This window comes from Zootoca vivipara, chromosome 6 (genome assembly GCF_963506605.1).
Source record: "Zootoca vivipara chromosome 6, rZooViv1.1, whole genome shotgun sequence".
In the NCBI taxonomy this organism is placed as follows: Eukaryota; Metazoa; Chordata; class Lepidosauria; order Squamata; family Lacertidae; genus Zootoca; species Zootoca vivipara.
In genome coordinates, this window is record NC_083281.1 from 92,525,729 (window position 1) to 92,552,214 (window position 26,486).

At 45.9% G+C, this 26,486-nt stretch overlaps 3 protein-coding genes across 4 annotated transcripts; 2 read left to right on the forward strand and 1 right to left on the reverse strand.

Moving 5' to 3' along the window:
* The first annotated feature begins 6,027 nt into the window (after positions 1 to 6,027).
* On the forward strand, positions 6,028 to 11,991 carry FAM136A (family with sequence similarity 136 member A). The gene is made up of 3 exons (XM_035117983.2): positions 6,028 to 6,178; positions 7,999 to 8,139; positions 9,243 to 11,991. Exons 1-3 carry the CDS (start codon positions 6,092 to 6,094, stop codon positions 9,429 to 9,431), a joined length of 417 nt encoding a protein of 138 aa, XP_034973874.2. The 5' UTR covers positions 6,028 to 6,091; the 3' UTR covers positions 9,432 to 11,991.
* Positions 11,992 to 12,932: 941 nt separating this feature from the next.
* On the forward strand, positions 12,933 to 16,889 carry SNRPG (small nuclear ribonucleoprotein polypeptide G). The gene is made up of 4 exons (XM_035117982.2): positions 12,933 to 13,059; positions 14,365 to 14,387; positions 14,777 to 14,901; positions 16,731 to 16,889. Exons 1-4 carry the CDS (start codon positions 13,028 to 13,030, stop codon positions 16,779 to 16,781), a joined length of 231 nt encoding a protein of 76 aa, XP_034973873.1. The 5' UTR covers positions 12,933 to 13,027; the 3' UTR covers positions 16,782 to 16,889.
* Positions 16,801 to 26,325, reverse strand: PCYOX1 (prenylcysteine oxidase 1). 2 transcript variants are annotated; one of them, XM_035117981.2, is made up of 6 exons: positions 26,165 to 26,325; positions 23,568 to 23,774; positions 21,942 to 22,116; positions 21,366 to 21,577; positions 18,544 to 18,699; positions 16,801 to 18,224 (listed from the first exon to the last, which is right to left on the reverse strand). In XM_035117981.2, the coding sequence occupies exons 1-6, from the start codon at positions 26,277 to 26,279 to the stop codon at positions 17,575 to 17,577; spliced, it is 1,515 nt and encodes a 504-aa protein (XP_034973872.1). In that variant the 5' UTR covers positions 26,280 to 26,325; the 3' UTR covers positions 16,801 to 17,574. The 2 variants fall into 2 exon arrangements, with proteins under 2 accessions (XP_034973872.1, XP_060132376.1); XM_060276393.1 differs by lacking the exons at positions 23,568 to 23,774; positions 26,165 to 26,325 and adding an exon at positions 23,235 to 23,279.
* Positions 26,326 to 26,486: the final 161 nt, after the last annotated feature.

Below are 26,486 nucleotides of genomic sequence, written 5' to 3' on the forward strand. Positions count from 1 at the left end.
GGAAAGGGACGGGAAGCAGCTTCAGATGAAGAACTAAAATGTCGTAAACCAAAAATGGGGTGAAGAAGCAGTGCAGTTTCCAGCGAAACAAGAATCACTAGATGGCTCTGGTCTGAGTGACATGAGAGATAAGTGATATATGACTTAATATTATAGAGAAGGAAGAAAATAAAAACAGAAGGGTACCAAATGGGAGGCAAAATAACCTTTGAAAAGGCAGGATGTTCCGCTATACAACAGATTAGTAAATTCCTTGCCCCTGTCCCAACAAATGCCCCTATGGACATGCAGTGAAGCGGAATGTTAAAAGATTCAGGACAGATCAAAGGAAGTGCTTCTACACACAGTGCAGGGATGGTCACCACCTTGGATGGCTCTAAAAGAGGATTAGACAATTTTGGTGAGAGGGCCAAAGGCTGCTGGCCACGGTGGGGGTCTATGCTTTGCCTCCATGGTCGGGGCAGCAATGCTTCTGAAGATGTGGGGGGGAGGGCTCTTGTGCCCAAATTCTACTTGCAGGTTTCCCAAAGGGATCAGGTTGGTTACGGAGAGACCAGGGTGCTGGATTAGATGGGTCAGTGCCCTCATCCTGTCAGCTCTTCTTAGGTTCTGATGCTTAGTGGTGTGGATTGTGGCACTGATTGTGCTACCACCCCCTTTTACACAAAGTGATGGGAGATATTGATCGTCATCGGCTCACCAAATTTAAGAGTCTGGCTAAGTGAAAATAACACCTTATATGAGGAACAAGCAGGGTTCAGAGCCGGAGACAGTGTTTTACACTCTCTCATATTACCAACAAATATACCAATCTAATACAGTATATCTATATTATGACCAATATCTATTGCCCGATGTATCACTGAGGATTTGAAACACAGCCAGTCTCTGCCCCTTGTGTGTATCAGGGTGCACACACAGAGCAGTCTTTTTTGGAATTTGAGAGCCTCACATACAAAGGGCAGGCAAAAAGTGGAAGTACTGAAGACAAAATTAGGAAGAACTTGAGCATGCTAAGGAGGAAGGTGGAGCAGCCCCGATTCACGAGTGCCTGCGATTCTGCCTGGCTCACATTTTCTTCTCCTCTGCTCATCTCACTTGAAGCAGGAACCAAAACCTTTCCTAGAAAGAGGAAAGCCTCCTCTTGATTTAGGCAGCTGATTCAATCCGTCACTATTTTAGTCTTGCTCAGTCTGTGATGCAATGTGGGGCATCCACCTCTTCCTAGTTTGATCTTCCTTTATTTGATCATGAAAACATGCATTTGTGATTCATTCCTTCCTTTGTTCGTTCATTCATTCATTCATTGCCTTCTGTGGTATGAGGTTCTTTTGCCTTTGACTTCATTTCCTCTGCCTACTATCACATCGTTTTCTGACTAATGCCTTTCCTGAAATCCCTAATCCCTGATCAGAAGAAATAATTATTTTGCATGAGAGGCTCTTGTGACCCTGGAGTCTCACGGTGACCAGGACAGTGAATCGAAGGCTCCATCATCTCTGGCCTCTGCCCTGGATGCTGGTGATCAGGTGACCCCTGAACTGGAGGGCAGCAGGCAGCAGGCCAGGAGCACAGAAGACATGCCCTCTAGGAGACTCTAGTGTCACATGACTCACATCCACACCATAAAGTTGAAGCACATTAAAAGCACATGGCTTTGCCCAAAGAATTCTCAGAACTGTAGTTTGTTAGGGCACTGGGGTAAGCGACATTCCCTGGGATTTTTTGGGGGGAGGCATGCACTTTAAATGTACAGTGTAGATGTGACTTGCTCTCCAGAAACTAGGAGATGAAATTAATTTGTAGAAGGCAGAGGCTCAAAAGGCCTGTTCACTCCCAACTCTTGTTAGAGCAGGTGGATCACTTGGCGTTCTCCATGGTGCCTAGGCAATTGACCTTTCTTGTTGCCCCCTGGCCCCAGGGGAATCAGACCAGGCCAAATTCCTTGTGACTATAATCGTTCCCTAGCCTGGTGCTCTCCAGATTTTATGCTGCTGGGGCTGATGTGAGCCGTAGCCCAAAACATCACCATGGTACCAGGTTGGAGAAGGCTGATTCAAATGCTCCTTACACAATGTCAGAATCCACAGCCTTCAGCCTGCACCAGGAAGTGTGCAGCGATCATATGGGATCAGGCGGCTGCCCCAGCGTTACTCTCTCCATTTCAGAACTACAGTCATACCTCGGGTTGCAATCACTGCAAGGTTGCGTGTTTTCAGGTTACAGACGCGCTGAACCCAGAAGTACCGGAACAGGTTACTTCCAGGTTTCGGAGCTCATGCATGCGCAGAAATGCTAAATTGCGCTTTGCGCATGCACAAAGCGCTGAATTGTGTCACGTGCGTACGCAGACTGCGGGTTACGAATGCTATGAGTTGCGAACGTGCCTCCCGCACGGATTATGTTCGCAACCTGAGGTTCCCTCACCACTGCTGACAAAACGGGCTTTTGCACTAAACATTCCACACCCAGGCAGTCCAGATTTTGCAGCAAGAACACATGAATGCCATCCCCTCTGCAGATTACAGAAATTCACCTGCACCATCTTTGCAAATCAGATTTGCTGAGTTTGTGGTTTTGTTTTACAGTGATGCACCCATGGCAGGAAAACACATCCACCCACCATATTAGAAGTAATATTCAGCCAATCTTCTAGCTCCTGAAATTTTGACATGTGCACTCTCAGGCCTATTAGCATCACACCCATGAGGGCTAGAAACTAGTTATTTTTCAGAAATCAAATCAGTAGCGCTATTATAGTATAAACCACCTGCTGTTTGGAAATGTTCTGGTTAGACTGAGTATCGGACTAGGACCTGGGAGACATGCTCAGCCATGAAGCTCACCTTGGGCCAATCACTGCCTCTCAGCCCAACCTACCTCACAGGGTTGTTGTGAGGATTAAGTGTGTGTTTGGGGGGGGGGAAGAGCCATGCACACCCCATTTGAGAAAAAGGTGGGCTTATAGATGCAGCAAACAGTAAATACATAATAATCATGTAGATAAATCCTGGCAAATTGATGTGAGCTGAATGAATATGGGCACACACAACTTGTGAGGTGCAATATATGTGCAAAAAGCATTTGCAGCTGCACAGAGAGGATGTTTCCAAAATACTTGAGAGGAAGAGGCTGGGTCTCTCCTTGAATCCTCTCCTTGAAGAGCAGTTTAGGGTAGGAACTCAAGAGGAAAGCTGCTCTGTGCCTATTTCAGCTCAGGGCAATCCTGCCCCCCAGTGGGAGACTGGTGTACAACGTACTTTCAGTCCTGTGTTCAGGGTTGACTCCATCAGGTGACTGGCACCAACAGAACGGAAGTTCACCCCCTGCAGCCAGATATTTATTTCTGTGCCTAAATTGTGTGGGGTATTTTTTGGGGGGTGGGCAGAATTTAGGTCACAGCCACTGGCTTTGCACCTGATCTCCAAGGGGTCATTTGCACAGGGGTCTAAGCATAGACATCCAGGTCTCATCCAGATCTCTGCTTGTCCCATGCTTCCTAGGGTTGGGTCCAAGCGGTCTGAGTGGAAGAAACTGCAGTGGAACCTTGGGTTGCGAACGTGATCCGTGCGGGAGGCATGTTTGCAACCCGCAGCGCCACAGCTGCGCATGCGTGGGTCGTGATTTGGCCTTCTGCGCATGCACAAAGCACGATTCAGTGTTTCTGTGCATGCACGAGTGCCGAAACCCAAAATAACCCATTTCGGTACTTCCAGGTTCGGCGCGGTGCGCAACCCGAAAACACGCAACCTGAAGTGTCTGTAACCCGAGGTACCACTGCACAATCCATGGACAACCTGTTTGCCATTTGTTCCGATTCAGCAGGAAACTGAAGTGTGGATGAGTCCTAAGAGAGACGTGCTGCCGTAATACGTGGTTGTTGTTTAGTCGTTTAGTCGTGTCCGACTCTTCGTGACCCCATGGACCATAGCACGCCAGGCACTCCTGTCTTGCACTGCTTCCTGCAGTTTGGTCAAACTCATGTTCGTAGCTTCGAGAACACTGTCCAACCATCTCGTCCTCTGTCGTCCCCTTCTCCATGTGCCCTCCATCTTTCCCAACATCAGGGTCTTTTTCAGGGAGTCTTCTCTTCTCATGAGGTGGCCAAAGTATTGGAGCCTCAGGGCTGATTTCCTTCAGAATGGAGAGGTTTGATCTTCTTGCAGTCCATGGGACTCTCAAGAGTCTCCTCCAGCACCATAATTCAAAAGCATCAATTCTTCGGCGATCAGCCTTCTTTATGGTCCAGCTCTCACTTCCATACATCACTACTGGGAAAACCATAGCTTTAACTATATGAACCTTTGTCGGCAAGGTGATGTCTCTGCTTTTTAAGATGCTGTCTAGGTTTGTCATTGCTTTTCTCCCAAGAAGCAGGCATCGTTTAATTCCGTGACTGCTGTCACTATCTGCAGTGATCAAGGAGCCCAAGAAAGTAAAATCTCTCACTGCCTCCATTTCTTCCCCTTCTATTTGCTAGGAGGTGATGGGACCAGTGGCCATGATCTTAGTTTTTTTCTGTGTTTGTGGAGCCTACCAGATGCTTTGTTATAAGACAGTGTGGGAGGTAATCTCTAAAAAAAACTGGATACACAATGCAAAACATAACAGAAAAAACAAATAAAAAGTTAGAACATCAACACCAGACAAATGCATGTGACAGTCATCCCCATCTCCACCAATAATATTTTATTATTTATTTGTAGCTATCTATCCGTTTTATTTGTTCATACATTTCTATCCCATGAGCTCAAGCACAGGGTTTGCTTCCCATCTTCTAGCTTGACAACAACCTTGCAAAGTAGGTTATGGTGTGAGATGGTGATGGGCCCAAGGTAACCCCAGTCAGGTTCATGGCTAGGCAGAGATCTCCCTGTCCTCGTGTGACACTCTGAACCAGGCTTTGCCAACCTGGAGCTGGTGGAAATTGCCGTGCAAAGCCTCTGGAGGGCACCAGGTTGGCAAAGGCTGCTCCGGCCACTGCACCCTGCTCTGCACCATGTGAAACATCCTGTGTGTTTGAGTGTGCACATGTGCAGTCTTGTGAAAATGATACTGAGAGTGGTCAAGAGGATGCCACTTCCATTCGACACGCACACACAGAAGTCCCTTTCGAGTGGCTAAGCAAGGCTAAGGACTTGGAGAGGTTTAAAAGAGAATTGGACAAATGGGTGGGGGTGGGGAGAGAAGGCTATTGATGGCTACCGGTACTAGCCATGGTCGCTATGCGCAGTGCAACCATCCGGTTCTCACAGTGGCCAGCCCAGGGTGGATTTGATTGAAATCAAATCAAATCGATTTAAATCACTAGCCAGTAAGACTACACACACACACACACACACACACACACACACACACACACACACTTTATAGAAAGACATTCCTGCTGGTATAATCTTAATATTTACAACCAGTTGAAGGTTTCCTTTTTGGAATAATAAATTTCCAGAGTAGCTTTTACAGTTATATAAAAAATACTGATTTGGTTATACTATAAGAAATACATGGATAATTATGAAATTGTTGTGAGGTTTAATGAGTTAACTGTTTATATTTGGACAACTTTTCTGCTGTACTTTATTGGAAGGAGAAAAACAATCATTTCCTTAATAACAATTTCCTTAAAAGCCAACTTAGACTGAGTTTCAGCACACATGAAAAACTTTAAACAAATCCTTATTTCCTGATTAATAGCCTTTGGACTATAATGTAACTTACGGTATATCTTTAGAAAGATTTTTTTCCTCCAAAAGCATTTTATTTTAAAAATCCGATTAAAAAATATATCCGATTTTTTTATTTAAAAAAATCATTGCTTTTTATCCACCCTGGGCCAGCCAGATGCATCAATGGGAACCCATTGCAAGCAGGGTCCCAGCACAAGAGCCCTCTGCCCCGCTTCGGTTTCCAGTCCGTCTTCGCTCAGTGCAGTGCCGGGCGCCGGGCGCACGAGGTTGCTGTGGCGCTGCGAAGCCGGGCGAGCTCCGCGGAAGCGCGGCGGGCCTTGACCCGGGAAGAAGTGCCCGGGGGGCGGGGAGAGGGCTGGGCTGCCGCCGAGGCGACCTTCCTCCATGCGGAGGGGCGAAGCGGCATGGCCGAGGCTCAGCAGCTCCGCGTGCAAGAGGCCATCGACAGCATGGTGCAGGGGCTGGAGCGAGAGAACATCCGGAAGATGCAGGTCGGGCGGCGCTTGGAGCGCACGTGGGGATGCCCCCCGGGAACTCGCGGGCCGCGGGAACTCGCTCCCCCAGGAGGCAGCGATGGGCATCAGCCTAGGCTTTAATGCAGCGCTACACGAATTCATAGAGGAGGGGGAGGAGGAGGGGGCTATGGGTGGCTGCTAGCCATGGAGGAGGCTGTGCTCCTGCCTCCCCGCAGGAGGGGAGGGTGACCTTGTGCTCGGGTCCTGCTTGCGGGTTTCCCTTTGGGGCATCTGGGTGGCCACTGTGAGAACACGAGGCTGGACTGGATAGGCCCCTTTTGGACTGATCCAGCAAGCTCTTAAATCATCTGTGTTCAGCAAGGGGAGTATAAATGCGATGCATAATGGATATCGTGCTGATTTTAGGTCTGAGAAACTGCACGGCCCTCCCTGTTGATTTGCTTGAAGGGGTCAAAGGGCAGAGAGGCAGGGTGCGCGGGGGCCGGGGTGGGTGTTCTGCAATCCCCAAGCAACAGCCTTCCAACCTGATGCCCACCAGGTGTTTTAAACTACAATTCCCATCAGCCGCAACAAGTGTGGCTGAACGATTCCAGGTGGAAGTTGTAGTCCACAAGATCTGGAGGGCACCAGGTGAGGATAGGCAGCTCAGCAAGAATGGGCCATTATTTGCCACGTTTCAACCCTGCCCTTCCTCCAGAGTGGTTGTGGTGGTCTGTTTGCCCCCCCCCTTCCCCTTGCAATAGGCTCCCCAGTCACAGATGGCCTCAGTGAGCTTCGAGACTGGGGATAGATTTTAATACAGGCCAGTTTATACCGGTAGGGTAGGGGACACTGGGGGTGGAACCAAGGAACTAAGGGGGCCGTGGCCTGAAAAAGTTTGAGAACCATTGCTCTAGTCCAGGGGTGGCCAACTCCCAAGAGACTGCGATCGAGTTAAAAACTGGCAGTGATCTACCCCCCTTTTTTTGGGTTTGGGTCAAAGTTGTTGAGTTTTTTTCAGGGAGGAGGTAAATGTTGAGCTTTTTTAAGGGGAGTCACAGTTGTTCAGCTTCTTTGAGGGGAGCCAATGATCTACCAGTGATCTACCGCAGACATCCAGTGATCTACTGGTAGATCACGATCTACCTGTGGGCCATGCCTGCTCCAGTCCATGGGTAGGCAAACTAAGGCCCAGGGGGCAGGATCCGGCCCAATCGCCTTCTAAATCCAGCCCGCGGACGGTCCGGGAATCAGCATGTTTTTACATGAGTAGAATATGTCCTTTTATTTAAAATGGATCTCTGGGTTATTTGTGGGGCCTGCCTGGTGTTTTTACAGGAGTAGAATGTGTGCTTTTATTTAAAATGCATTTCTGGGTTATTTGTGGGGCATAGGAATTCGTTAATCCCCTCCCCCCAAAAATATAGTCCGGCCCCTGACATGGTCTGAGGGACAGTGGACCGGCCCCCCGCTGAAAAAGTTTGCTGACCCCTGCTAGTCCCTCTGCTCACCCTGTGACCCTACTGATCCACATGTTCCTTTCCATTGGACTGTTTCTTTGAAAACTGGGCTACGGAGCAGGATCTTTTTCCTCTCGGCTGCTACAGAGAGAACCTTGTGGGCGAGAGGGCTATTAGCAAGGATGACAAAATGGAACTACCACGTTTAGAGGCAGTCTACCTCTGAATTATCAGTTGCTGGGGGGCAAACAGTGGAGGGCCGTTGCCCTCTTCCCTTGCTGCTTGGGAGCTTCCCAGGAGCGCCTGGCTGGCCAGTGGCTGGGACAACAGGTTCGCGGGGCCAGACCCAGCATGGCTCTCTCTGAGGTCCTCTTACTGACACCCGGCTCTTTCCAGGGAATCATGTTCCGGTGCAGCGCGACGTGCTGTGAGAACAACAAGGCCTCCATGCAGCAAGTGCACCAGTGCATTGAGCGCTGCCATGCGCCCCTGGCTCAGGCGCAGGCCGTGGTCACCCAAGAGCTGGAGAGATTTCAGGTGAGGAGAAAAGTGAGTGTGGGTGTAGGTGGGGGACTAGCTGGTCTGCGGGAAGTTGGACTTTGGTCTCAATCTGCCAGACCCTCCAGGGTTGCACACTTATCTTTTGAGAGGGCAATGGTCTGAATTGCTCAACCACCACATTCATGTGCTTAGCATCTTAAACAAATGCACATCTTGGGTCACATTTGCAGCATACATTTAAAGAAGTATCCTACCAGTTCAAACAGTCATGGCTTCCCCCTAAGAATTCTGGGATCTGTAGTTTGTTTAAAGTGCTGAGTTGTTAGGACAGGCATGGGCAAACTTGGCTCTTCAGATGTTTTGGGACTACAACTCCCATGATCCCTAGCTAACAGGACCAGCGGTCAGGGATGATGGAAATTGTAGTCCCAAAACATCTGCAGGGCCAAGTTTGGCATGTCCAAAGTCTGCTTCGGGGGCCTAATCTGGCCCACTGGTTAGTTTAATCTGGCCCCCGTGGCAGCTTATTTCCTGGGGTAAAATCCTAAAAAAACAACTTCAATCCTAAAAAAAACCCTCAACAACTTTGGGGTAAAATCATAAAAAAAGCTCAACAACTTCAATCCTAAAAACAACAACACAGTTAACAACTTTGGTCGGCCCTCACAGCCCTTCACTTCATCAAATCTGGCCCTCTGAAAAAAGTTTGGACACCACTGGATGCCTGTGTTAGGAGAACCCCTATTCCCCTGGGAGAGCTACAGTTCTGAGAGTTCCCTGAGAAGTGGTCCACCCTGAGAACTGTAGCACTGGGAGGGAACTAGGATTGTCCCAACAACTCTCAGCACCCTTGACAAACTACAGCACCCAGAATTCAGGGGAGGGGGGGAGCCGGACTGTTTAAAGTGGTGAATGTAAGCCTTGATTTAATCCTGCATTGCAGGGGGTTGAACTAGATTACCTTTGGAGAGACCTTCCAATTCTACAAATTTATTATCATTATCATTATTGAAACAATCATTTAAAAGCTCTTTAAGAGTCCTGTTTGGATGGTCCACTGATGAAGGCTGTTAACGCAACTTATTCTTAGCCTTGCCCACCTCTTGACTTCCGTGTTTGTTTCTTTTTGCTAATTATAGGACCGCCTTGCCCGCTGCACAATGCATTGTAATGACCAAGCCAAAGACTCCTTAGATTCAGGGAGCAAAGAGCAGCAGATCAAACTGCAGCTGGACAACTGCGTGACAAAGTGTGTGGACGACCACATGCACCTCATTCCCAGCATGACCAAAAAGATGAAGGAGAACTTGGCCAGCATTGCCCAGTAAACACCCTGGCTTTGCGGAGGAACGGGAAAGGGAGATAATCAATTAAAATTAAGATGGGCATGATTGCCCTTTCTGGAAACATAGAAAGCAAACATTGGGTGACTTTTTTATGGCGTGACTGTATACTTGTGGCCTCCTGAAGTGCTTGAGAATTTAGGGTTTGGTTTGGGGAAAAGGCTGCAGATTGTCAGATTGTGTAAAAGAAAAAACGACAGGCTCCTTTGGCATCAATGATGTTTGTGTGCACAGACCTGTGTCAAACCCTTTTGTTGTGGTTCTTCCCCACCTTGTAGCAAAGTTGAGTGTGGGGAGGGGAATCCAGAAGGTGCTAGCTCCGAAATGTGGTGTCTCAACAAGACAGAACCACTGGCTGTGCACCTCTTTCTTAAGCTGCCTTACAAATATAGACACACAGAAGTATCTGTCTCTGTGGTCTTTTCGGAAGGAGATGGTTTGCTGGGGGCAAAACGGCTTCTCTATTGCGATATTACATTTTTTGAAATAGCAGAAATAGCAGTGCTGAAACCAAACTGCCCCCAAATAGGAATTCCCCAAAGCCATAGCTGCCAAGTTATCCCTTTTTTAAAGGGATTTTCCCTTATGCTGAATAGGCTTCCTCGCGAGAAAAGGGAAAACTTGGCAGCTATGCCCAAAGCTGAGGGGCTCCTTATGCCTTCAGCAGAATCTAGTACTATTAATGCTTTTTCTGGACGTTAGCACTTCAGACTGTAGCTATAGGCTTGCTTGCTCAAAGGCTTCCAGTGTGGAAAAAGAGCAAATTGGATCCATGCATATGGGGGAGGTTGGGAGAGATGGAGGCTCAGTTTTTCTCATTGAAATGCTAGTTTTCAGTGTGCAAGGGAAGTTCTACCGACCCAGTGAGGAAGGAGGCATTCATGACACCTCTCTACCATGCAAAATGCAGCCTGTAAAGCAAACCACTTGGATTTTGCTGAAATCAAAAATGTGGCTTTCAATGGATTCTTAAACATCTCTGTGTGTGTTTTTGTTTTGCTGGGCACTGGAATGACACAGCAACGTTTGTTTTTGGTTTTTATCTGACACTCCTCACTCTGAAAGTCACCCCCAAACTAAACACTTATAAAAACATCATTCTTAAATTAAAACCTTTTATTGTTTCTCAAGTTTCATTTGAAGTCTAGGCATTATTGCTCGAGCCGTTTCCCAAGTTCATTTCAACCGGGGGGAAATCCTTCGTTGGCCACAAAGCACCCACAGTCCTTCAACGCAACTCCCTCCTCTCCTTCCCTGCACAAAGACCTTCAGCAATTGTGAAGAACATTTTCCCAGTGGAACCTACCATGGGATCCCAACCCAAGCAAAAGAATTACCGTATTGCATCCTTTTTTCATTGGCAGCTATTGACCTGTGTTCTGTAGAAGCAGTGAAATGTATTGTGGTAAGCCAGGGGCAGCCAGCGTGGTACCCTTTGGATGTTGTTGGACTACAGTTCCCATTAGCCCCAGCCGGAAGGGTGATGGGAGTTGTAGTCCAAAACATCTGAAAGGCAGGCTGCCCCTGTACACTCCTGTGACATGTTACAATAAGGCCTCTAGCAGACAAAGTTGTCCCTGGGAGGAAGTTCTCATGGCTGCTTTTGCTATTTTGTAATATTTAAAATAACTTCAGATATATGACTTTAAAGGTATATCATGGTAAAGAGGTTAGGGGCAAACAGCTTTTTGTGTCTTCCTCTAAGGGGTGCAGGGAACTGTAGATGACCTGGAGTGCTGTAGAATTTGGATGGAGCAACTTTGTTTACGGAACAGCCTTTGAAGACTCAAATGTCATGTTCAGGTTTATGCATAACAATTCTACTAAAAGATGTTGGTGGGACAAGTACAATGTGACATATAATAGCCCCACCTGGGTCCCCAGCAAGCGAAACAAATAATTCCTTCCTACCCTTGCATTGAAAACATACTTTTTTTGTTTAATCCATTATATGTGTGATTAAATTTATGTGTACTGATCAACAGTATTTCTGCTGTGTTGAAACTGTTTCTCCTCAATTGTGTCTGAATTCTGTAACAATTTTAATTAGGGTTTGGATTCCCTGCTGCAGAGCCAACTAGCACTACATCCTTCCAATCCAATAGTAATGTTTTTTCCCCTTCAGATGTAGGAGGTAGAGCTTTGAGTGCTTGGATTAGGCCCAAAAAGCAGAAAAATGCTGACCAGCAAACAGCATGTATTGTGAATGTGGGTGTGCTCATTCCAACGACAATGACCCTTTGGGGCTGCAGGAATACTGTTCCAAAAATTAACAAAGCTCCAGTGCCCTATTTGCCCTTCCTTTCTTTAAACTGTGAATTATTTTATTAAAGTTGAATTAAAAATGGTTTTTAAAAATGAAACTGTGTATTGTAGGTATTTTAGCTGTGTTGAAAAAGTGGTATGGGTACTGGGGGGTGGATGCATGGGAGATAAACTATGGTCACATCCACAACATACCGGTACATTTAAAGCACACAGTTCCCCACAAATTGGCCTGGGACTCGGAACTAGTTTACTTTCGTCAAAGCCATATGCTTTTAGATGTATGGTGTGAATGTAGCCTATGATTGCATTTAGGGGAATTATTATTATATTTAGTACCTACCCCTCACCAGCAGATCTCAGGACAGGCTATAATAAATTAGAATCTAGAATTAATAACAGTTAAAACAGTTTACAATCACAGGAATAGGCACAGCATTTAAAAGCATGGTAATTATTCCAGGCAGCAGTGATAAAAGGATGCAATAATAGAAATGTCTTCAGTGTAAGTACATTTGCTTCTAAGTTTAACTTCCACTGCATGCAGCCAGAGATCCTGTGCACTTTTACTATAAAGTACTAATGATGTCAATATGACTTGCTTTCAGATTAAGCATACTCCATGCTTTTTTTTCTATAAAAAATGTTTAGGCGTACTTTCATTTTAAGAAAACCACCATTTTATAGTTTAAATCTGGAAAAATAAATACAGAACAAAAGTACAAAGATTCACAAAATGTTTAGGGGTGTGTGTACCCCTGCGTACCCCCAGAAAAAAGCGCTGAATATACTCGAGTCTAGGCAGACTCGCTTCTTTGCTTGTCTAATCAGAAGTAAAACCCACTGCACTAAATGGGTTTTACTCTAAGGTAAACGTGTGGCTTAATTTCCCACGGGCATAATTGAATCCTTATTTGTCCACGGGCTGGGATGCAATAGGAAGTCTGAAATAAAATACTTAAACATGTTAGCATATTTCAGATACACTAAATGCAAATGAAGCATAACTTTCTGCTTTACACGTGGTGGAAACGAGTCGATAGGACCACCCGCAAAGGAAACATATCAGCCGCTGATTGGTTGGCAGCGGAAATCCGAGGGCAGACCGCGGCCGTCTACTCGGCGGTGATTGGTTGCGAGGACGAGGTAGTCCACGCCCTGCAGGCGTCACTTGCATTGAGCTAGTCGTCCGCGCCGCCGCAACAGGCTCCTTCTGATTGGGGAAAAGCTGAAGCGGCGCGGTGACGTCATACGCCGGAACGGTGCTAAGGCGGGAGGAAGACGCTCGTCGCCGGAGCTGCTTGTAAGGAGACACGATGAGCAAAGCACATCCGCCAGAGCTGAAGAAGTGAGTGCGGGAGCGCGGCAGGGGCGGCGGGTGGCCGGGGAGCCCGATGGGAAGGAGGCGAGAAACAGCGGGGGGGGGGCGGCCGCCGTTAGTTCGCGAGCGGGCGCTTGGGCCTTCTCACTCCCATCATGCACCGCACGACGCGCGTGTTTGTCATAGAGCTACGAAAAAATAGAGCAGCACGTGATTCGGGACTGCCGTAATTTTCTTCCTTAAGGCGAATTGATCATAGAACTAGAAGGAGGCCATATCTATCTATCTATCTATCTATCTATCTATCTATCTATCTATCTATCTATCTAATCTCTATCTATCTATCTATCTATCCTACTTTTTTTCTCCATTGAGCTCAAGATGGCTTTCATGGTGCCCCCCCCCAATTTATCCCCACAGCAACTCCGTGATGTAGTCTCGGCTGAGAGGCAGTGAAGGCTCAAGGTCACTCAGGGAGCTTCATGGCTGAAGTGTAATTCGAACGTAGGTCTCCCGGGCCCTAGTTTGACACTAACCGTTGCACCACAATGGCTCTTTCAGAAGTTGCTGGGCTGCAACTCCAGTCACTCCAGCAATGTTGCCTGGGATTGTTGGGAGATGCAGTCCAACAGCATCTGAAGGGCAAACCACATTTGGCTGTCCTCATCCTCTGGCTTCGTACAAGGAATCCAGCACAAGAGCAACCTGGACAGGTGCTTCTCCAGGCATTGTTTCCAGATCTCTAGAGGAGAGCCTGCTTCACCCCCAAGTAGCAGCTGACTCCTTTGGCAAATCGTTATTGCTGTCAAGGAGTTGCTGCTGAAGGCCCACCCAAATCCGCTCTCCTGTGTCTTGAGCCCACTAGCTCTAGCTTCGGAGGCAGTGTAGGAGAGCAAGTCTTTGCCCTCTTTTGTGTGAGAGCCTTTCAGGTATTTGGAGAGTGCTTCCATTTCCCCTTTTCATCATCCTAATGGGAAGGGTCGTTGCTCAGTGGAACAACTGCTATGCATGCAGAAGGAGCAGGTTCCTGGCAGCATTTCCAGGAAGGGCTGGGTGACATTCCTGTCTGAAACCCTGGAGAGTTGCTGCCAGTCAGTGTAAGCCATACTGACCTAGATAGGTTAAGGGTCTGATTCAGCATGAGGTGGCTTCCTATGTTCCCCCAAAGTTAAGCAGTTTCTTCAACTTCTTTTTTATAGGGTTTGTTTTCCATGTCCCTTATCTCTTTTTCTTTTCTTTCTAAATACATATAACTCACCCTTTCCCTTTCCCTGTATTGGGTTGAATTTGACTGCAGTGATGCTTAATTATTCACTCTTATTTAATTTTCAGGTTTATGGACAAGAAGCTGTCATGTAAGTTGAATGGTTTATTTGTTTGTTTGCTGCATTTTGGGTGGAAAACATCACTGGGACTGTTACTTTGTCTCTTGACCTGTGCTGAATTGCAACCTGCATTCACTTCCCCCATTCTTTGCTTCTGTAGCAGTATCCCAAATGTTTAGTCGGGAAAGTAGGCCAGATTCCCTCTGATGCACAGCCAGCTGCCCAAACAAACGTATGAAAGTGAGCAGTACATCTTTCCCCTGGTTTAAACTGGGTTCCACAATTGTGAGCAAGAAAGGATAAAGACAGACTACCTACATACTGTATCTTAATTCCATAAATGTTGCCTTGGACATATCCAACGTAGAATCAAGATAAAGTACCAAGAGGAAGTAAACTAACCTGACTGTTCTTTACAGTGAAATTAAATGGTGGCCGGCATGTCCAAGGAATCTTAAGAGGATTTGATCCATTTATGAATCTTGTAATAGATGAGTGTGTGGAAATGGCAGCAGGAGGACAACAGAACAACATAGGGATGGTGGTAAGTAGAAATTAATAAACCTTTTAAACGTAGTTGAAACCGAAAAAGGCAGCTAAGCTAATGTCATCCAGCTTTTTGTTGTACATGAGAATTTATCAAAAGCATTTTCTAGAAAAATGTCTTTGAGTTAGATTTTTTTTAAAAAGATGCAGGAGTTCATCTGTGTGGTTTTGCATTTTTGCCTGGTGCTATATCAAACTATAATCCAAAATCTTGCAGTACTTTTTTATTGTGTTTTATTGATTTTCAAAGCTTACAAAAGCTACTATAATAAAAAGAACAAGAATTAACAAACTAAAGAGGTAGACAAAATAAACCTCATACTGTAAATCCCCCACCCACCCCTTTCACAGAACACTTCTGAAGAATACCAGGATACTGCTCCAAAGGCATGTGTGCACTGAAGGCGGGCAATATCCACGTTCTTTTGTAAATGACACATGTTCACAATAGAGTATACCAAAGCTCTACCCATACTTGGCGAAAAGTGGTACAAGGCTTTGGAACTCGTACACCAAAATAAGAATTTTAGGATCTGTTTGAAAGGCTTCTTCTAGATGTCTAATCAAGCTGCATTTCTTCATGAAAATATCTTTTTAGCCCCAAGGATTTTACAGCACTTTTGGATCTTTGGCAACATCCTTTTCTTAAAATGAGGTCACCCAGAGCAGCCAGTGTGTGCAACATGATGACACAAGAACATTGCCCTAGCCACCTTTCATTTATGTGTTGTCTGCAGAAATATTTCCGAGGCTGCCATTGTATCGGATTGTGTTTCCAATTTTGATCTCATTTTTGTGCGCTTAAGAGGTATGGGGAAAAGAAAGAGACCAACCTGAAATAATATTAGAGGCAGTAATCCTGAATACAAGTTACTGGAAACCACAGAAGAGGAGCGGGCTCTTGTGCTCAAGTCAGAACACGATGCTGGACCAGACGCCCAATGGCCTGATCCAGTAGGCTCTTCTTACATTCTTAAGTGTAGCTGTGGAGCTTTTTTAACTCGTGCAGAAGGCTCTTCTCTGACTTCTCCATAACCCCTTGTTTTCTTGTCCCATGTTCCTGGGACAGCTAGTACCTTGACATTGGCCAAGGTGTATGGTTTGTGTCTAGACTCCCTTCAGAACTGCCTCTGTCCACATGAACCTGTCCAATTTTAGATGCGCCCTTTTCAGCCTTCTCTCCTCCCATTAGTTAACTGGGTAGCAACACATGAGATAAACTTTGGTGGTTTTGCTGCAGTTTCAGAACTGCCTCTCTAAGGAAGCTCATCTGGCCCAGAGTTTGTCTTTTCAGTACCAGGTGATGACTTGCCTTTTAGTTTTGCTATTTTAACTTAGAAGATTAAGATGCTTTGGGTGATGTCCACTGTTAGTCATAATCATAAGTAGACCAATTATAATGAATTGAGTTGTCAGTGGGGTAACTCAAGAGTATGACTATTATTTGTTACAGGTAGGTAGCCGTGTTGGTCCGAGTCGAAGCAAAATAAAAAAATTCCTTCAGTAGCACCTTAAAGACCAACTAAGTTTATATTTTGGTATGAGTGTGCATGCACACGAAAGCTCATACCAAAATATAAACTTAGTTGGTCTTTAAGGTGCTACTGAAGGAATTTTTTTATATTATTTGTTACTACCCTTTAAAAGGCTTTGAGCAAATAATATAGGAATAATAATAACAAAGCTTAAGCACTGAAGTGTGGTCACTTTCTGCAGCTGTCTTTCGTGATGTGGGAAACAGGTCCCTTTTGTGAGTCTATAATATTCTTCCTTAAGCCACTTGGCAGTATTTGGTTGGTGTTTAACTTTCAGTGTTTTTATTTCTAGGTAATACGTGGAAACAGCATCATTATGCTAGAAGCTTTGGAACGAGTATAAACAAACCAGTGGAACCAGCTACAATGTGGACATTTGTTTTTGTATTGTAGATTTTACAGGCATGACACATTCTTTGTGATTTTTTTTAAATAAATTGTTAAAATTGGATCAACTTACTCTACTTTTTTGAAAGTAAATTCAGGGTGGTTTGAAGTCTACATGGTTGACTCTCAATGCATTAACATGAGGGCTTCTTCTGTTTTCTTCCATGTAATTCTTTCATCTGATAAACAGAACGAAAGTACACACAACCCCCTCTCTTGGGCTACATTTGTATTTTATATCAGATGCAGCTAAACATCAGAAATCTTACTTTGTCTAGCAATAATATGGCTTGAGTTATCCATTATCACAGTGTATAAGAGTGTAAGAGAGTTCTGTAAGGGAGATACATAATTGGACAGTATGACAATACACAATTTGCGGGCATCAGTATACTGGTGGGGAAATCCTAACAATTTCATTTAATGTCACCCCTCCTTTTCTTTCAGCTACTTGCTGTCAGTTGCTAATCCACCCTGGCCCAGCACCTGATAGCTCCTGCATGTTGCTAACAAAGTAAAATCCTGAATTAACCTGCATGACTCAAAGACAGCTATTCTGTCACTCCACTGTGCCTCGTTACTATCTTTTCCTGTAAATGTAGTAAAAGAGCTTTCAGTAGGTGATGCACCACATGGTCTGATACAGCTTGCTAAATCTTCAGGTCCACTCCCTTTCTTCTCCTCTTCCCCCACCCCACAAAATACAGTACACCAACCTAGATTTCCTCCCCAGCCGTGTGTATTCTACCTCAGAGTTCTGTTTTGAGTCTCTCGTGCAAATCTTCTTGATCAATCATGTCTGCCTTATCATACCAGCGATGGTAGGCTAAAAGAGCAGCATTCTTGGCTGCGATCGCACTCATTTCCATGGCACTTGCAGCCCATTCGATGCTGTTGAGGTAGTACATTCTGTCATGGAGAATGATAGGGGGACATTTCTCTGGGGTGCTGTAGTGCGGGTAGGCAAGCCACGTCTTCACTTCAACAGAATCGTAAGACGAGAAAAGCAAATTCAGTTGCTCCTTGGTGAGAGGCTGGGGTGAGAACACTTTCCAAACAGGAGGGCTCAGAAGCTGCTTAGCTTTATCTTCAACTGGAGAGACAATGCCAATACTATTGATAAACAACTTTGGGTTCTCCATTGTGAAAATGGCACTTAAAGAGAACTTCGAAGGATCCTGGTAGCCAAAGAAGGAAGTGTTAATGTGCCCATGGACAAATGTTGCCACAATATGATGGTAGGGCTGGGAGAGCTCTGGAATGGGTGGCTTGAAGTTGCGGAAAGTTATATTGGCAATTTTACGGTGCAACGGGGTGGCAATCAGAATAACGTCGTACAGCTCTGACATTAATCCTGACGTAGAATTGTAGGTGACCTCGTACAGCTGTGCAGTATCTCCTGGGAGACAAAGAAAGTACTTTAAAAAAAGCAAAACTTTATTTATTTAAAACATAATCAAGAGTAATCCGCCTGATATAGCACTAGGCCAGTTTTCCAGCAAGTTCAGGTGGCTCTGAAGAGGAAAAAAGTTGTAGCTGCAACTACTGTACAACTAGTCTTTCTGGCTTCTATTATCTACATCTATGACCCTTCCTTTCATCTACTCAGCCAGTTCTGACCTACCCTGTCCAAACCAATATATCTCAACCAGCAGATTTTTGTGCAATTATTTTTTTTCTACTGCATCCCAAGTGTAAGAACGTTGTAGCAAGCTCACCTAAGCGTCCCCTTTTCAGCGTTTTCTCTTCCAGAGAGATGACAGTGCCAGAAATCAGTTGTGCTTTAGAAGCAGAAATAAGGCCAGTGCATACCAGTTTGTTCCCACCTTCTACTGACCAAAGTCCAGATTCGGCGCCTGACAAAGATACAGCACCTACCAGGGAGGCAAGAATAACTTTAACACAAAACTGCAGAACTGTACAGCTAACAGTGAAGAAAAAAGGCATTTATATCTAATGTTAGAATATTTCTTTTTATTATTTCTTGATCACCAGAAGATTCCGGGGTGTGTGTGTGTGTACAAAAGTGTGAATAAAACTTTACACAACGTATATAGTACACACACACAGAGAGAGAGAGAGAGAGAGAGAGAGGTAACCTACAGTAAGCCATAATTCAAGGCAGACAAAATAAGGAGCAGGGGCAACCCATCCTGTTTTGCTGCCTGAGGCAACATAGGAAGGTGCCACCACCACCAAAGCCTTGCTTGCTGAGGTTGCACGGACTTCCAGTGAAGTCTCGTCAGAAGCCACTGCTGCTGCTCCTTGCTTCCCTGGCAGGGGCGGGCAGAATACCTTCAGGGGTTTTGCTGCCCAAGGGATTCTGCCTCCCAAGGCAGGTGCCTCAGCCTTCCTCACGGGCACGCAGGCCCTGTCCTTGGGCAAAACACAATGTAGCAGGCCCAATCAGAGAGTATAACTCACAGAGCAGCCTTCCGGGGTCTCATGAAGGGGTCTCATGAAGGAGCATCTCCTCCCCCATCGTTCTGCCCGGACACTGAGGTCCAGCGCCGAGGGCCTTCTGGTGGTTCCCTCGCTAAAAGAAGCCAAGTTACAGGGAACCAGGCAGAGGGCCTTCTCGGTAGTGGCGCCCACCCTGTGGAACGCCCTCCCACCAGATGTCAAAGAGAATAACAATTACCAGACCTTTAGAAGGCATCTCAAGGCAGCCCTGTTTAGGGAAGCTTTTAATGTTTGATGGATTTCTGTATTTTAATATTTTGTTGGAAGCCGCCCAGAGTGGCTGGGGGAACCCGGCCAGATGGGCGGGGTATAAATAATATATTATTATTATTATTATTATTATTATTATTATTATTATTATTATCATCATCATCATCATCATCATCATCATGCCCTCTGGATGACAATCTCCATCATCCCTGACCATGGTCCATGCCAGGCATCCCCAAACTTCGGCCCTCCAGATGTTTTGGACTACAATTCCCATCATCCCTGACCACTGGTCCTCTTAGCTAGGGATCATGGGAGTTGTAGGCCCAAACATCTGGAGGGCCGCAGTTTGGGGATGCCTGGTCCATGCTGTCTGGGGTGGATGGGAGTTGCAGTCCAGCAATATCTGGAAGGCAGCAGGCTCGTGAAGGCTGGCTTAGAGAATGTCAGTCATATCCCACGTATGGGAGAGCAGAAGACAGGATTGTAGAAAGGTGTGTGTATTTACCTAAAACCAGAATGACTAACAAGGCCTTGTGTCTTATCAGGCCTCTGATCCTACTCACAGGATTCCTGCTTAATTCTGTCATTCGTGCTTTTGACACCACAAGACGCCACAGCAGGCAGGCTGGCTCACACGCAAGCAAAACCTCTGCTCAGTGCAAATGACCTCATGTACTTTGGGCATGTTTGCAGCAGGTCTGTTCTTGACTCGGATAGTGAGACAGACAGATACCGTATTTTTCTGTGTATAACACAACCCCTATTTTGGGGGACTCCAAATAAAGAAATCCTCCGTATGCACTATCCGTGTATAAGATGACCCCCAATTTTAAACTGGGGGTGTGTATAGTTTTATACACGGAAAATAGAGTACCAGAAAATGAATTTTGTCAGTAAGATCATCATTCAAATATCCCCTTCATGCAGATTATTCCAGGCAGCAAAATGCCTTTCATTTGGTGGTGGCCATCAGGAAGAGGAATTAGGAAAAAATTTTATTTAAAAAATTGCAGAAGTGCCCCTGTGAGAATTTGGCCCTCCAGCATCTTTCAGTGAAATATCTAAAGGCTGTGCTTTGCGGACATATTGAGTTATTGTAATCTATCCCCGAATATAAGAAGAGCCTGCTGGATCAGGCCACTTGCTCATCTAGTCCATGATATTCTTGTAAAGAAGCTAGTAAAATGCGGGCTAGACAATGCTACCATTCTATGATTCTAGTCCAGCATCTTGTTCTCAAAGTGGCCAACCAGAGGACTGTGAGAAACCCACAAGCAGGACAGAGTGCAAAAGCCCTCTCCCCTCCTATGGCCTCCAGCAGGTGGCATTCAGAAGCATTGCTGCCTCAATTGTGGAAGCAGAGCACAGCCGACATGCCAATTGGTAGCCCTCTCCTCTGGGAATTTGTCTAATTCTCTTTTAAAGCCATCCAAATTGGTGGCCATCCCTGCCTCCTGTGGGAGCGAGTTCCACAGTTTAACCATGCCCTGCATGAGGAAGTCTTTTCAGGACAGATAAAAGAACATTGAGCTTCACTGGGTGTCCACAAGTTCTAGCGTTATGAAAGAGGGAGGAAAAACTTTTCTTGATCCACTTTCTCTGTGCCCTGCATTATCTTGTAACCTAAAAAGTCCCAAGCGCTGGAACCGGGAATCACTCCATCCCCTTGATCATTTTGGTTGGCCTTTTCTCAACACCTCTTCCAAGTCTACAATTTCCTTTTTAGGTGACCAGAATTGCAAATGCAGACACACCATATGGATTTGTATAACAGCATTATGGAAATCAGCAGGTTTTATTTTCGATTCCTTGAACCTTCAAGATATGGCAAGATACAAATCTGTAAACAAGCGTTGCCACTTACCCACAAAGCTATTGATGTTGACACCTTGGCCATAGTTGACTCTCATAACTGGAGTCACCATCTCATTGATGAACTTCTGAGAGAAGCTGGTCTTCTGCAAGGCCTCATCAATGGTAACATTCAGCATCTGAACAAAATCAGTCCCTCCGAGGGCATGAAGTAAAGCCTCGTTGCTACTGAAGGCATAGTCGTAAACCTGATACCGATAGATCCTTTGTGCAAAAGGGGGGAAAGAATTGAGATATGGGAAAGCAAAGACTGTGCGCAGGAGGAAGACAAAGTTAGGGACTAGTATTGTTTTTGATAAGACTTCTGGTGCCCTTTCAGAAGCTTTGTGTTGTTCTCAAACAGAAAATAAATTAAAGTTCATTATTGCTTTGCTGAGTGCCACCAGTATGCACAATCTCTTGAGAATACTGACCCTAATTTAATTGCAACTTATTCCAATGCACAGGACTGATAGCTAAGAAGCCTGAACACCAGATTGCTTTGCTAGTGCTTCCAGGTATTTATTTAGGAATCTGCATGCAGTGTTGATAGGACAGGTTATGTATATAATTTCTTCTTCAGCCTTACCTCATAAATTTGTCCAGCACTTCCTCTACCCACATGTACATCCGCACAGGATTCAGTCCATAATGCCAGAGGAGCTTGAGGAAATTCCAAACGTACCAGCTGCTCTCCTCAAAGACAAACTCATCTCCATTGTAGATGCCCAAAAGGCCACCTTGACCTTGATAGGCGGAAAGACCTGCAGGTTTGAAAGCACAGCCTGTGAACTGGGAGAAAGTCTGAGTTTACATTGGGGCAGCAAGGTAAGAAAGAACTCAGCATCTGTTTGAGATTTGGTGGGCGATGGATGGGTGCACACAGGCCTCTATCAGATACAGGATTTGGTGGGAGCCCGATTTTTTAATTTGAATTCACTTGTGTCCTTTCCGGAAATCTAGAGAGGCTGGGGGATGTGACTGCAGTCGTACCTTGAAAGTTGAACGGAATCCGTTCCGGAAGTCTATTCGACTTCCAAAACGTTCGGAAACCAAAGCACAGAAGCTCCTGCAGCCAATTGGAAGCTGCGGAAGCCACGTCGGATGTTCGGCTTCCGAAGAACGTTTGCAAACCGGAACACTAACTTCCAGGTTTGCGGCGTTCAGGACTCAAAATGTCCAAGCACCAAGGCATTCGGGATCCAGGGTAGGACTGTATTGCGGAACTTGTCACACTTTACGTAGATCTGATTCAGATCTCATAAAACCAGTGTTTTAAAACAACAGCACTGGTTGCCGGTTCATTTCTGGGCCTAAATAAAGGTGCTCACTACTCACTAAACAACCCCAGATACATGAAAGACTGCCTCCTTCCCTACACACACTTGGGAGCTAAGAATGGCATAGGGAGCCCTTTTGGTCCAGAAAAGAGCCTTTTCTGTGGTGGAGAGAAGACAACCTCATTATACAGCTTCTGGCAAGTGTGGAAGACACACCTCTTTACCCTGGCTTTTGACACCTGAGATGTACCCACCCATCTTATTCTTGTGGCTGTGAGTTACAGCTTACATTTTGAGAGGAAGTAAAGCAGTGATACCCAGACTTGTCACACACACTAACACCCCCAGAAAGAAAATGCCCCTCCTATTTCCTCCAAAGAGGTATTAATTATAGCAACCTTTCCAGACATCAGGTCCTCCAGGTGTTTTAGACCATAACTGGCTGGAGCAGATAGGAATTGCAATCCAAAACATCTGGTGGGCAGAGAAGGCTGCATTGTAGCAAGCATAGGCGTGAAAGGGAACCAAAACAGTTTCCACTGGGATAAGAACAAAGGAGCAGCGATGAAACCTGCTCCTAGGGGAAAAGAAGGTGCCCATACCTAGCTCCTTCACAAAATGTTTCATGTGCAGGTTAAGGGGGTGGATTATAGCAACCTTATTAATTATAGCAACCTTTCCAGACATCAGGTCCTCCAGGTGTTTTAGACCATAACTGGCTGGAGCAGATAGGAATTGCAGATAGGGTCCTCCAGGTGTTTTAGACCATAACTGGCTGGAGCAGATAGGAATTGCAATCCAAAACATCTGGTGGGCAGAGAAGGCTGCATTGTAGCAAGCATAGGCGTGAAAGGGAACCAAAACAGTTTCCACTGGGATAAGAACAAAGGAGCAGCGATGAAACCTGCTCCTAGGGGAAAAGAAGGTGCCCATACCTAGCTCCTTCACAAAATGTTTCATGTGCAGGTTAAGGGGGTGGATGACAGATCCTCCTGCTTCGTAGTATTTCCCTTCCACATTGATAGTAGCCGCACGGCCTCCGACTTCTCCTCTTTCAAAGATATCAATCTGGATGTCTTTACCAAACTTCTGGCGCAGGAAATAGGCTGCCGATGTGCCCCCGACGCCAGCTCCAATAACACCTGGAATTAAGTTAATTTCTCTGTATTTAATTCCTTTCAACAGAACTCAGAATAAGGTAATCTGCATAAGATTCCCTCGGAAGGTGGTGGACTCTCCTTCATGGGAGGTTTTTATGCAGAGGTTGGGGGGCCATTTGTCATGGATGCTTCAGTTGAGATTCCTGCACTGCACTGGGCTGGACTAGATGACCTTTGGGGGGCCCTTCCTCTACAATTCTGTAATTCTATAAAAACATCAGAAGAGCCTGTCCATAATTTGGATACTTGTGGGTAGTCCCATCGTAGGTGGAAGAGGGTGCCTCTTTCTTCACAGCCTCTCCAACTGAAGGAGGAGGAGACTGCAATGTCATATGGTCAATCTGCACTGGTGTACGACTTCCATTCAACAGTATATGGTTTAGAGGTTTAAACGGCCTCGGCCCAGTATACCGGAAGGAGCGTCTCCACCCCCATCGTTCTGCCTGGACACTGAGATCCAGCGCCGAGGGCCTTCTGGTGGTTCCCTCACTGTGAGAAGTGAGGTTACAGTGAACCAGGCAGAGGGCCTTCTTGGTAGTGGCACCTGTCCTGTGGAACGCCCTCCCACCAGATGTTAACGAGGAAAACAACTACCAGACTTGTAGAGTACATTAGGGAAGCTTTTAATGTTTGACGGACTATTATATTTTAATATTTTATATATTATATTTTAATATTTTGTTGGAAGCCTCCCAGAGTGGCTGTGGAAACCCAGCCAGATGGGCGGGGTATAAATAATAATACATTATTATTATTATTATTATTATTATTATTATTATTATTATTATACATAGCATTTAGAATCCTTTATTTGCACGTGCAGCTCTTTCTCCCATATAAGTTGTCCAACTGGTGTAAGCAGTTTGGTGTAAGCATTTCCTAAAGGAAAAACTGGACTAGCTTGTTTCAAAAAGCCACATGTGGGTTTCCAACTAGGGTCAGCACATGTTTCACAGGCTCATGAGTCAATGGCGCACAGAAACTCATGTCCCAATAGGGCTGGTGGAACTTTACGTGGCAAAGCATTATGTGCTTCAAAACGATTTTTAACTTTACACCTAATTGAAATTTCACGTGAAATGCACGTCTACACAAGCACATGTACGGTATGTAGCTCATGGTTATTGGGAAGTGGATTTCCTCAAAGGATGAACTCCCAAGTACATGATGCCAGGCTGAGGAGGTGGGGTGGCAAGAAAAACCCGCTTCCCTATTTTCTGCTGGTTGCAATGGCCCAGGAAAAAGGCCTCGGCCCTGCCCATGGTCTCCTAGTAAGGAACCTAGAATTTTAAAGGTGGTATTTTGTCTGGATTAATGAGATGCTGAAGCGATGTATGCTGAATGTCCTAAGATTTGAATGGATGTGAAAATTCACCCCACAGAGCGTTTCCTATCACAATGGGGCACAGGAGAATTTGCATCTGCTTGAAGTTCTCCACAAGATCTATCTCAGGATCTCAAACTCAGTTTCCAAAGTTGGGTGTTCCCAAAAGCAGGTCCACCTCAAAGGACGAATGTGTGGCTAGGGAACCAAGCCCCTTTAGTATTACCAATGAATGGTTGACTCTGTTATATCTCATCTTTGTCAAAATCCGTGTGGGGAACACTAACTTCAAAAACAAAACAAAGACCAATTGGTCTAATCCTCTTCTCGGTAGTGGCACCCGTCCTGTGGAACACCCTCCCAGCAGATGTCAAGGCAATAAGTAACTATTTTGCCTTTAGAAGACAACTGAACCTGTTTAGGGAAGTTTTTAATGTTTAATGCTGTTTTAATATTCGGTTGGAAGCTGCCCAGAGTGGCTGGGGAAACCCAGCCAGATGGGCGAGGTATAAATAATAAATTATTATTGTTATTATTATTATTATTATTATTATTATTATTATTATTATTATTATTGCAACCAAGATCATAAAGGCAATATGCAAATCGCCTTTCCCCCTCTATGGAAGCTGAGCGCTCTGCACATGCTCAAAGGCACCTTTGCATAAATGCATGTGTGTGTGCGCGCAGGTGCAATTGCAAATATGTGTGTTACAGGTAGGTAGCCGTGTTGGTCTGACGTAGTCGAAACAAAATAAAAAAATGTCCTTCCAGCAGCACCTTAAAGACCAACTAAGTTTTTTAATTTGGTACCTATGTGCATGCACACGAAAGCTCATACCAAAATAAAAACTTAGTTGGTCTTTAAGGTGCTGCTGGAAGGAATTTTTTTTTATTTTGTTTCAAATATGTGTATGTTTGCGTGCTTGTCCTTAAGCACCTTGCTGAAAAGTAACGAGCCAGCAGAGGGACCCCCTCCCCCCCCGACCCTTTCTTTCCTCCGGCCTCCCTCCTGCTCTGGCCCCAGCCACCCTCCGCGACTCCCTACCTATCCTGGCGGGCGGGTGGCGCAGCTCCTGGTTCCCCTGCGCGACTCCCTGCCACAGGGCGGCCAGGAGCGGCAGGGCGCGGAGCAGGCAGCGAGCGGGCGCCCTCTCGGCCATGGCGGCGGCGGCGGACTCTGCTCGGGAAAGATGGAAGGAGGGAAGCGGGGAGGGAGGGACTCTCCTGGGCCCGCGCCCCGCCCTGCAGCCTCTGGGCGGCGGCGGAAACGGGAGGCCGCGTCGGGAGGGAGGCGGGGCGGCGCGAGAAGGGTAGACTGCTGCTGCGCCTGGAGGATTCCTCTTGCAACGCCAGGTGGCGAAGACCCT